Source organism: Mobula hypostoma, chromosome 15 (assembly GCF_963921235.1).
Source record: "Mobula hypostoma chromosome 15, sMobHyp1.1, whole genome shotgun sequence".
Lineage (NCBI taxonomy): Eukaryota > Metazoa > Chordata > Chondrichthyes > Myliobatiformes > Myliobatidae > Mobula > Mobula hypostoma.
In genome coordinates, this window is record NC_086111.1 from 63,324,262 (window position 1) to 63,336,353 (window position 12,092).

The window sequence follows — 12,092 nt, forward strand, 5'->3', positions numbered from 1 at the left end:
CCTCTGCCTCGCTTGACCATACCTCCTTGGTCCTCACCATTGGCACTGAGGTCTTTAGTCTCTACCCGTATACTGGGAGTAGAAGTATATGGTGCTCAGCTCCTCCAGTGCCTGCCTGACTTTGTACACCACTACCAGGATATTTGCAGATAAAAGGAGCAATACTTGACTGTTAGGTGTTCCAGGTCGGGTGAGCAGCATTGAGACAGAATCACGTCTGTGTACCATGATAAGTTAATCATGAAGCATACTCCACCTCCTTTCCCTTTATAAGACTCAGCTGTCCTGTCTTTGTGTTGAATATTGAAGCCCTCAGTCTGCAGCGCTGCATCCAAATGGTCGGAGTGAGCCATGTCTCCATGAAGCAAAGTACACAGCAGTCCCTATGCTCTGAGGTCTTCAATTTAATTTTCCACAGACTGAGCATTCAGCAGCAGGATAGTAGGGAGTGAGGATCTAAGGGCTGCATTTCAATCTTACTTGCAAGCCCAGCACACTTTCCTTGCTGACTTTTTCTTAAAGGGAAATTGTACTTAGTATACACTTCAGACTTAGAACTTAGTATATGTTTACATACTTACAGTTATACTTAGAAGTCTGGACAAATACCCAAGTATACATAAGTATATACTCATACACTTATGGTCAGACTTAGAAATTTAGTCTGGTGAAGAGAGAGAGAGAGAATTTAAATTCCATTACTTAAGTGGTTTTTAAGTTAATGGCAATTATGATGACCATGCAACTACAAAATAGTTATTAAAAAAGACAGCCTGCCACCACTCTGACCTATAGAACTTTAAGCCCTTAGCAATCTGGTTGACTATCTAGACTGACAATCTAGCTCTGCAAAATTGCCTCAGAAGTGAAAGATTGCCTCAAAAGTGAATCATTATTTCTAAACAAAATAATAAATCCAAGTAGTCCTTTCAATTCGATCTATGCACTGGAATTAGTTGTAGCTAGCTCAATCCAATTACAGTCAACCTTGAAAATTACTTCTCAGGAAGGGCACACCTACCAGACTGAATCTACACCAACTCATGAGAGAACAAAAACAAATAATAAATCTGTTTGATCCTGGCATTATAACCTATCTGTTCTTGTATATATCCTGCAGACTCTGGGAGGAGAGATTACTACATGAACCTTGAAGAGATATGATTCCTTCTTCACAAAGGCAGGATTTATTATGTTTTAAAACACTGCAATGTGGTACAGATTGAGAACAAATCCAATAGTTCAAAGGCAATCAGCAGCAGCACAAATGTATTCCACCACAGCAGCAAGTTCACGGCCTAAAGTTACACTCGCACTCTGATTATCACCAGGCCACAAGTTCAGTCATAATTCACTGAGTGTGGGACACAATGCAGTAACAGGTAAGCCCAAGACAAAATGAGACGTCAACCAGATAAAGATTCAACAGCGCCATCCACAACAGTGGCTCAGCTTGGCATACGAATGCCAAAAAGACTAGTGCAGTAATTGTAACCAGTTTCACACAGAAATGGTGATTGGATTGCACACCTTCTCAGTCTTCCATCACCTCACCACAAAGAAACTTCACAGGCATTAATCTGCCACATAATACAGCAAAAATGAGAATGCTTTGATGATGACTACGTGGTGCTCAGTTCTTTTCACAGCTCCAGATTGTGAAATTGTCTGCATGCAATGCAAGATCCGAAGATCTAGGCATAAGCTAATAAGTAGTACCATTTGCAACATACTTAAGCCAGAAAAGTACCATTTCCAACAGTGAGACTTTAGCTGCCATTCAATGACATTCAATGCTGCATTACTCACCAAATCACTCAACACCAACTTGAGGAATCACTATCAAGACACTACATGCTGGAATTTTGAAACATGACCAATATCACTAAAATTCAGAATCTTGTTTGTAACGAGGTTCTTAATTTGTAAGGGCTTGAAAGTTTCAAAGTACATTTATTATTTAAGTATTTATATAGTATACAACCCTGAAATTCATCCTCCTGCAGGCAGCCATGAAACAAAAAAAAATACCGTTGGTCCCATTTGAAGAAAACATCAAACACCCAACTCGTGAAACAAAGGGAAAAAGAAGAAAAGACACATCACGCAAACAGCAGAAAACAAATAAATAACACACAGAATATTAAACATCAAACCGCAGAATCCACAAAATGGTCCAGGATTGACAGCCACCAAGTTAGTTCAATTTAATTCTGTGTCAACGACCACTGGCCTCAGCTATGAGTCAGATCCATGCCAAAGTGAAGGTTAAGGGAAAAAAGCAGGAGAATGGGTTGAGAAAGAAAAAACAGCCATGATTGAATGGTGGAGCAGCCTCAATGGGACTATTAGCCTAATTCTGCTCCTACATCTTAGTCTTATTCTCTTAATTATTCCCAGCATATAAGTTCAAATAGTGTATAATGGTGGCCGGAAGCACCATGTTGTAATAAAAGTGTATTAGTTTTCATTTAAATAAGACATGTTAGATGAACAGACCCCAAAACTGTAAAATAAATATTTTTAACAATAGTAGAATTTACAATTTCTTGAAATTCAAAATAAACAAAAAGGATGAAAAAAATGTGAGTCGTTGTTCTTGTAACCTTAAGAAAAATACTCATCGAAAGATTGAACTTCTTTGACCAGATGTGAAAATAAGCAGCTAGTTAAGATTTTGGCATTAAAAATCAAACTCTCACCACAAGCAGATATGGACAGCTATTAGTGAAAAAAACTCTGGGTTAAACACGAAGAACTCTAATGACACAAGCTCACCTGATGACCATGGAGAGTGTACAATAACTTTCCCTCCAATAAATCAAGTATCTTCAGTGTTGAATCATTTGATGCAGTGATGAGGTAATTTCCAGTTGGATGAAATGAGAGGCAGTTTACCACAGCACTATGCACTGCAAGAAAATAAAGATTACCCAACTTAAACAGACACACCAGAAGGTCTTCTGCAACAGAAAAGCTTAACCATTTTGGAGCTAATAACCTCTATTCAATTCCCTGTTCCTCACAGTCAATTATTTAAAAACATATTTTGGTCCAGAACCTCAAAAACAAAATAAACCTAAAGTAGCCTTCCCAAGGAAGTGCTAAAATAAATAATTGAGTCTTTCAAAAGTGAAAAATGATAACTGCCTATGTTTGAGGAATGGAGTAATCCCACCAGATAGGTAATCTTTAGGTCTTCTTTTCCCAAGTTCTAAGTTTTGGAAAGAATGCAAGGCTTATTGAGAAAGTAAGAATTGGCTTGCCCAAAGGAGGCAAAAAATGGTTGTAGACAGGTTATATTCTGCATGGAGGTTGGTGACCAGTGGTGTGCCTCAAGGATCTGTTCTGGAACCCCTTCTCTTTGTGATTTTTATAAATGACCTGGATGAGGAAGTGGAGGATTGGGTTAGTAAATTTGCTGATGACACAAAGGTTGGGGGTGTTGTGGATAGTGTGGAAGGCAGTCAGAGGTTACAGCGGGACATTGACAGGATACAAAACTGGGCTGAGAAGTGGCAGATGGAGTTCAACCCAGATAAGTGTGAGGTGCTTCATTTTGGTAGATCAAATATGATGGCAGAATATAGTATTAATGGTAAGACTTGGCAGTGTGGAGGGTCGGAGGGATCTTGGGGTCCGAGTCCATAGGACACTCAAAGCTGCTGTGCAGGTTGACTCTGTGGTTAAGGCAGCATATGGTGTGTTGGCCCTCATCAACCGTGGAATTGAGTTTAAGAGCCGAGAGGTAATGTTATAGCTATATAGGACCCAGGTCAGACCCCACTTGGAGTACTGTGCTCAGTTCTGGTCACCTCACTACAGGAAGGATGTGGATACCATAGAGAGAGTGCAGGGGAGATTTACAAAGGTGTTGTTGGGATTGGGGAGCATGCCTTATGACAAAAGGTTGAGTGAACTCGGCCTTTTCTCCTGGGAATGGCGGAGGATGAGAGATGACCTGATATACCTCTATAAGATGATGAGAAGCATTGATCGTGTGGATAATCAGAGGCTTCCCCCCCCCCCCCACCCAAGGCTCAAATGGCTAATACAAGAGGGTACAGCTTTAAGGTGCTGTAGGTTTTCTATGTTTCTATGCTTGGCACAGAGGAGATGTCAGGAGATGCACAGAGAGTGATGAGTGCATGGAATAGGCTGCCAGCGACAGTGGTGGAGGTGGATACAATAGAGTCTTTTTAGAGACTCTTGGATAGGTACATGGAGCTTAGAAAAATAGAGGGCTGTGTGTAACCCTAGGTAATTTCTAAAGTAGGGACATGTTTGGCACAGTATTGTGGGCTGAAGGGCCTGTATTGTGCTGTAGGTTTTCTATGTTTCTATGTAACTAATAATGGCTATGAACCGCAAGGATATATTAGCAAAACCATCCACCTACAGTAATTAGACCATAAGACAAAGGAGCAGAAGTAGGTCATTCGGCCTATCAAGTCTGCTCCACCATTTTATCATGAGCTGATCCATTCTCCTATTTAGTCCCACTCCCCCGCCTTCTCACCATAACCTTTGATGCCCTGGCTACTCAGATACCTATCAATCTCTGCCTTAAATATACCCAATGACTTGGCCTCCACTGCTGCTTGTGGCAACAAATTCCATAGATTCACCACCCTCTGACTAAAAAAATTTCTTCGCATTTCTGTTCTGAATGGGCGCCCTTCAATCCTTAAGTCATGCCCTCTGGTACTAAACTCCCCCATCATGGGAAACAACTTTGCCACATCCACTCTGTCCATGCCTTTTAACATTCAAAATGTTTCTGTGAGGTCTCCCCTCATTCTTCTAAACTCCAAGGAATACAGTCCAAGAGCAGACAAATGTTCCTCATATGTTAACCCTCTCATTCCCGGAATCATTCCAGTGAAACTTCTCTGTACCCTCTCCAACGTCAGCACAGCCTTTCTAAAATAAGGAGACCAAAACTGCCCACAGTACTCCAAGTGAGGTCTCACCAGCGCCTTATAGACCCTCAACATCACATCCCTGCTCCTATACTCTATTCCTCTAGAAATGAATGCCAACATTGCATTCGCCTTCTTCACTAGTTAATATTCTTTTGGGAAAGAAATCTGGCATCTTTACACTGTTACCTTACAAACAGCTCTAGAAGCTTATCAAAGTGTGATGGTGATGGCCTAATTAATCCCTTAATTACATCATACACAATGATTCAATTAAAGCATTAGTTAGGCCATACACAACAGGAACAATTCACTCCATTGACTGCAGTTAGTTCATAATCAGCTCACCAAAATTCTCTCAAAGGCAAACAGGAAATATCTGTAATTGCTGCCCTTGATGATAATTCCCACAGTGAAAAAAAATGCTTGTTATTAATACTAAGTTCATTTACAGCCTGTGGGCAGAGCTTGTGTTTGAGTTCATGATTACCATGATTTGCTGCTTCAGAATTTATTTGAATCAATGGAAAGTGTCAGATAATTACAAAAGGTGTGTTCGTAGCTAAAGAATGCACAACACTATATAAATGGAGTTATGTCCTGGAAGTAATCATGGAACAATAAATCGAGGAAATGAGCAAGCAATCAAGTGTTGCAGCCCACAAAACAGATATTGCAAACTCATTCTCAGCTCCCAAACCCACTTAGTGCTCAAAAGTCATCCGCCACAGGATACAGGCAATTGTTACTTAAGGTAGTCATTATTTCAAGCATACTTACCTCCATTTATACAAGTTACTTTGCAGAAAATGCAATCTCCTACCTCGATAATGTTGAAGAAGTTTATTCATACGAATATCCCAAAGTTTCACAGTATTGTCTGTCCCTGCTGCTGCAATGCAGGTTCCATTGGGGTGAAAATCTACATAGTTAACAAATCTTTGAGGAAGAAAAGTAACTTTTAGTTGCATCTTGTAGAAAGCTGAAGTATCACATCAAATGTTTATTTTAGATTGAGTAACTTGCAACAAAGTTACTATGGTAGTTGAAAGCAGTACAAAAAAAGTAGGAAATTTAACAGACTTGAAATTTTATAAAATGACTTATGTCCAAGGACATCTCCTCTTTCAAGTCAAGTCAAGTCAAGTCGCTTTTTATTGTCATTTCGACCATAAACTGTTGGTACAGTACATAGTGAAAATGAAACAACGTTCCTCCAGGACCACGGTGCTACATGAAACAACACAAAACTATACTAGACTAAGTGAGACAACACAAAGGCTACACTAGACTACGTAAGACAACACAAAAACTACACTAGACTACAGACCTACACAGGACTACATAAAGTGTACAAAACAGTGCAGGGCAGTACAATAAATAATAAACAAGACAATAGGCACAGTAGAGGAAAAATTACAATATAATAATAAATGATGTAGATGCCAGTCTAGTCTCTGGGTATTAAGGAGTCTGATGGCTTGGGGGAAGAAACTGTTGCACAGTCTGGTTGTGAGAGCCCAAATGCTTCGGTACTCTTCATTATCCTTGCTAAATGAAATCAACCTGAGCAGCCATTTGTAAAGTTTCACGAAAGAAAACATAATACTCCAGTTCGGAGATGTTGAAACGTTTTGAGAGCATGCAGCCAAATTGGTAATAATCTTCTTGAAATAAAATTCTCTTGTATGCCGTTGTGATTTTAAACAGGGATTATCATTGATTATTAATTGGTGACAATAATTATGGACAATTTTTAAAGAAGTTTTATATACATGTATTCATTGTTTTACTATTAAAGTATAATAGAATAAATGAAACATTTTAGAAAACCTGTTCAAAATTTATTAATCTTATAAAAGACAACTGACAAATGACATCATTTCTAAACAGCATTGTTATGGCAACCATTTACTATCAAAATGCTGATGTGTGCACCAGGTCTGTGAGGACTTTAATATGTATTGTCTAACGTCACAGTTTCACAACCATCTAGCTGTTGTTTGCAGTAAAAGCATCTCACTGCTCTTGGATTGTTAAAGAAAAAATTCATTCGCTGCTTCATTTGGCAGGAAGATAATCATTATCTATCTTTTTATTATGGATAGGGGTTGAAAGAATTGAGGGGCAGCGCTGCATGATGCATGCCAACATTTTTGCATGTGCCATCTTGAGGCACACAAGCCCAGCATTTAATTCATCATCCACTGAAAATTACAAAGTCAAGTTTGTTCTTATAGTAGCTAAATAAAAAGACATGTTACAATTGATTAAATAAAGTGGGGATGCGCGATCAGGCGATGTGATACAGCTGCATGATGTGGGAGTTCGTGGACCCCATTCTGGTTTCAGGTGACCACATTTGCAGCAAGTGTTGGTTGCTCAAGGAACTCAGGCTCAAAGTTGATTACCTGGAATCTGAGCTTCAAACTCTGCGATGCACCAGGAAGAGGGAGAGTTAACCTTAACAATGTGTTTCAGGAGGCAATCACACCCATTGGATTAATTACTTCAAAATCAGTCCAAATCAGGGACAAGAGGACGTGACTACAAGTGAGGTAGACAGGGTGATATAAGAGATGGTGCTGAAACAGCCTCAGCTTTTGACCTTGGCCAACTGTTGAGATTCATACTCCCTGTGCAGATGGGAGTGGGGCCTGTGGGAATGTTGAGCAACTGAACTGTAGCACCATAGTTCAGGAAGCCATTGAAGAGGGAAGAGAGGTGAGAAATGTGGTCATAATTGGGGATAGTATAGTCAAGGGAAAAGACACAATTCACTTTTGCAAGGATAGAGTATCCTAAAGGATGTGTTGCTTACCTAATGTTGAATTCAGAACATCTCCTCCGACCTACAGAGGAATATGGAGTGGGAGGGGAAAGATCCAGTTGTCGTGGTCCATGTGGGTACCAATGACGTAGGAAGAATAAGGAAAGAGGTTTTGCTGAGGGAATTTGAACAGCTAAGAACTAAGTTACAATGCAAAACCAAAAATATAACAATCTCTGGACTATGATCTGAACTACGTGCAAATTGTCACAGGATTATTCAGATCAGAGAGTTAAATGCATGGCTTAAAGACTGGTGCAGGAGAAGTGAGTTTAAATTTGTAGGATATCAATCCCAGCATTGGGGAAGAAGGAAGCTATTCTGATGGAACAGGCTCCATCTGAACCATACTGGGACCAGGGTCCTGGCAAATGACATAACGAGGTCTGTGTATAGTAGGGAGATGGAGGGGGGGGCGGTGTTCAACAGCTTGGAAAATTGTGGTTAAAGTAAAAGGGAAGAGGAGTGCAAAAGAGGTTACTGATGTCCCCAGAATAAAGAGTAAGACAGAAATTTTAGAAAGTAATAAGAATTTAACTTCAGACGACATGGAGACAAAATTGAGAAAAAAGGTGGTGAATACAGCGGTGAAGGTGCTGTATCTGAATGCATACAGTATATGAAATAAGATAGATGAGCTTATTGGACAGTTAGAAATTGGCATGTGTGACATTGTGGGCATCACATAGTCATGGTTGAAAGAAGATCAGAGCTAAGAGCTAGACATTCAAGGATACACATCCCATTGAAAAATCAAGCAGGTGGGCAAAGGAGATAGGATGGCTTTGTTGGCAAAAAATTAAATCAAATCCATAGAAAGAAGTGACATAAGATCAGAAGATGTAGAATTCTTGTGGGTAGAGTTAAGAAACTGCAAGGATAAAAGACACTCATGGGACTGATATGAATGTCCCTGCACAACTTGCGGTCAAGCCCAATAGGCAAATCTGGATTTGGTGTTCTGCAATGAATCAAGTTAAGGAACCTTTAGGAGCCAGTGGTCATAATATGAAAGAATTCACCCTCTAGTTTCAGGGGGAAGCTAAAATCAATGTACTGGTATCAGAGTTGAGTAAAGGTAAATACAGAGGCATGAGAGAAGAACTGGCTTAAGTTGATTGGAAGGACACACTAGTAGGAGGAATGGTTGGAGGTTCTAGGAGTAATTCAGAAGATACTGGAACAGTTCATCTCAAAAGAGCAAGAAGCATTCTAAAAGGGAAGATGAAGCAAGCAGGGCTGACAAGAAAGATCAAGTAACACTCACATCTACTGTGATGATGTACTTTCAGAGGTTGGTCATGACTAGAATAAACTCCTGCCTACGCAAGGACCTGGACATGCTGCAATCTCACTGGCTCTCTGCTGGCTCTTGGACCACCTGGACAACAGTAATAACCAAGTCAGGCTACTGTTTATTCATCAGAATAGAAACTCAAAATATAGGGACGATTCTTTAGAGATGAGGAGAAATCTATTTAACAGAGGGTAGTGAGTCCGTGGAATTCATTGTCACACACAGCTGTGGACGCCAAGTCATTCAGTGTATTTGAAACTGAAGCTGATAAGTTCCTGATTAGTAAGGATGTAAAAGGTTATGGGGAGAAGACAGGACAATGAGGTTGAGAGGGATAATAAATCAGCCATGATTGAATGTCCTGATTCTTTTCCTACATCTTATAGTTTTATGCTCGTCAGGGCAAGTTGCTGTATAGATGCAAATTAATATTTCGATGGAAAAAATACTGGGTAATAATTTCCTATAGATATGATTGCGAGGCCAACAGGACACACAGTCATGGGTGCATAAAATAAACAGCAACTCAAGACAAGTGAAATAATTAAATCCAAAAGCATGAACACTTCAGTCAGAAGTATGTTGCACCTTTGCTGTTACATTGAAACAACCATCATTCTGACACACCATTCAAAAATGGGCCACACAGTAGTGTAGCAGCGCGACATTGTTACAGCTCAGGGCGTTGAAGTTCAGAGTTCAATTCCAATGTCATCTGTAAGGATTCTGTACGCCATCCCTTTGGAATGCGTGGGTTTCCTCTGGATGCTCCAGTTTCCTCCCACAGTCCAAAGATGTACTGGTTAGTTGATCATTATTAATTGTCCCATGATTAGGTTAGGGTTAAATCAGGGGTTGCTTGGCAGCGCGGCTCAGCGTGCCTATTTCGCGCGCATCTCAATAAATAAATAAATAAAATTGCCATAGAACTTTGGAACTCGCTCACTTCTGTCCAAGTGATTTTCTAAATGACATAGTAATATAAAAAAAATCTCTATGCCACTGAAATAATATCAAGCTGTTGTTTAAGTTAGTACTCTTCCTTGTTCCCTTATGGTGACCTTTCTTTTACTCGATTTTTCCTTCTGCACCCAGAAGTTTGGCTCACCATCGAAATACCACGGGAAAATGGTTATGTTCTAGAAATATCAGACAGTAGAATGCACTAAAGGTACTGATTAACAGATTCCCCTGCTTGCTTGAGGTGAAGCTCAAAAAATCTCTATCAGCTCATAAATGCACACAAATATGAGAACCTGGTATGCAGGAAACTCATCAACCCTACCATCTATCTTTTCTTTCCATTGCAATGCCAGCAATACAGTATTACTTTTATTCAACTTTTGATAGATTAATATTTATCAAAAATACTCACCCTCCATGTTCATAAAATGAATGTATACATTCCCTAGTAGCTTTGTCCCATATTTTAATAGTTTTATCATCACTAGCAGAAACAATGAGCCGTCCATCTGGAGAAAACCTAAAATTTAAAGTAAAAAAAAATTAACCAAAAGAAAGCTGTGTACGCACCCAATTCTCACTTCCATTTGTAATATATTTAATATTTCAGTAATATTGTAAAAGTATTGTTCATTTACATAATTCATTACGAGTTATATGGAATGAGACATACATCATTATGCCACCATCTCATACGTGAGTGCTTCACTAAAGAAAAACTAACTACACAATTAGCTCAGGCTCCTGTATTTTTCTTTTGATTAGCTTCTGGAGTTACAAAACATAAACCATTAACCAGAAAGAACAACCCACAACAGAAAATAAAGCCAGATCAATCTCACAAATTTATAGAAGTGCTTTTTTAAAGAACTTTCATGAGACCGCTACTACAAATGTAAATAGGCAAATAATGCTTGACACAATGTTGTTCTAAATTTGTCACACAAAAAAAATTAGAGAAGGTCCATTCTGCATACATTCTCTATATTCCACATTTTTCGAACAAAGTAACTCCCCTTTAGTGGCTCCCTGGGTCTCAAATGATATTTAGACCCACATTATTTTACTTGAATGTGAAACAAATAGAAAAAAGAAATTAGCAATGTGAAAAAACCTCAGAGTATTTGTTCTTTTAAATTTTTACTGAAACAGAAGTTTCAGATAATTGCTTTCTCAAAGTCTGTGAATTAGTAGAGACAGTTTTAGAATACAAGTTTTAAAGTTATGGAACTGCTTTGAATGCCTGCAAACAACTAACCTGAATTTCAAAACATGTGCAAGGGCACCAACCTAACTATTTCCCACCTCCTGTCTTTGATAGATTGAGTGCTTGCTCTTACTTGGCACATCGAACCCAATTTATGTGCTGGCTTAGAGAAAAAAGAAACTTCTGTCGATGAACTGTCCAAACTTTGATTGTTTTGTCATCAGAAGCAGTAACCACTGATTGTCCATCCCTGGAGAACTGAACGCTTCGTATGGTGCCAGTATGAGCTTTTAATACTGTCGATTCACCCTTCCTAGTAAGAAATGGGGAAAAAATACTAGGTTAATCCATGAAATACAGAACTGCACAGAAAATTATTCAAGACCTCATGTAGAAACATTGACTAGATTCATTTCTCTGTAGGAAAGCTTAATTCCAGTTCTTCCCAAGCTCCCAATATAATGTGAGAAAATTAAATCACTTGAGAGGATTTAGGAGCAACAAGATTGAGAGGAAGTGAGAAAGAACGAGTGCAGAGCAAAGGAAAGGTGAAAGATACTCCATGAATTTAAATACAAGTCAAATTTTAGTATGTTTATCCTTATAGGTTTGTTAAAAACAAAACCCATTAGTAATTTTCTCAAATATTTGATAAAGGTTGCAATATTGAGGGATAATTACATGATACGAAAACCGATAAGAACCAAATCAAAAGAAGTACTTTTCCATGTATCCAATAATTCTGTTAACCTCCTTATTCTCAATTCATAAACACTCCAGACTCCAGCAGTGTATCAGGACAAACTCACCAACCACCTTTGTGAGATTTTAATCAGTATCTGAGGCAACTGTGAAACTTATTTACCAAAAATG

The 12,092-nt window shown here is 39.0% G+C and overlaps 1 protein-coding gene across 3 annotated transcripts in view; it reads right to left on the minus strand.

The window, feature by feature from the left end:
* The window catches only part of LOC134356929 (POC1 centriolar protein homolog A-like), a 151,583-nt gene that overhangs the window by 95,273 nt on the left and 44,218 nt on the right, over nucleotides 1-12,092 (minus strand). For all 3 annotated transcript variants that reach the window (XM_063068181.1, XM_063068180.1, XM_063068179.1), the window contains 4 exons: nucleotides 11,353-11,532; nucleotides 10,425-10,532; nucleotides 5,746-5,861; nucleotides 2,779-2,912 (listed from right to left, as the gene is read on the minus strand). In XM_063068181.1, coding sequence (XP_062924251.1) covers nucleotides 2,779-2,912; nucleotides 5,746-5,861; nucleotides 10,425-10,532; nucleotides 11,353-11,532 — 538 coding nt within the window. The remainder of the gene's footprint in view (nucleotides 1-2,778; nucleotides 2,913-5,745; nucleotides 5,862-10,424; nucleotides 10,533-11,352; nucleotides 11,533-12,092) is intronic.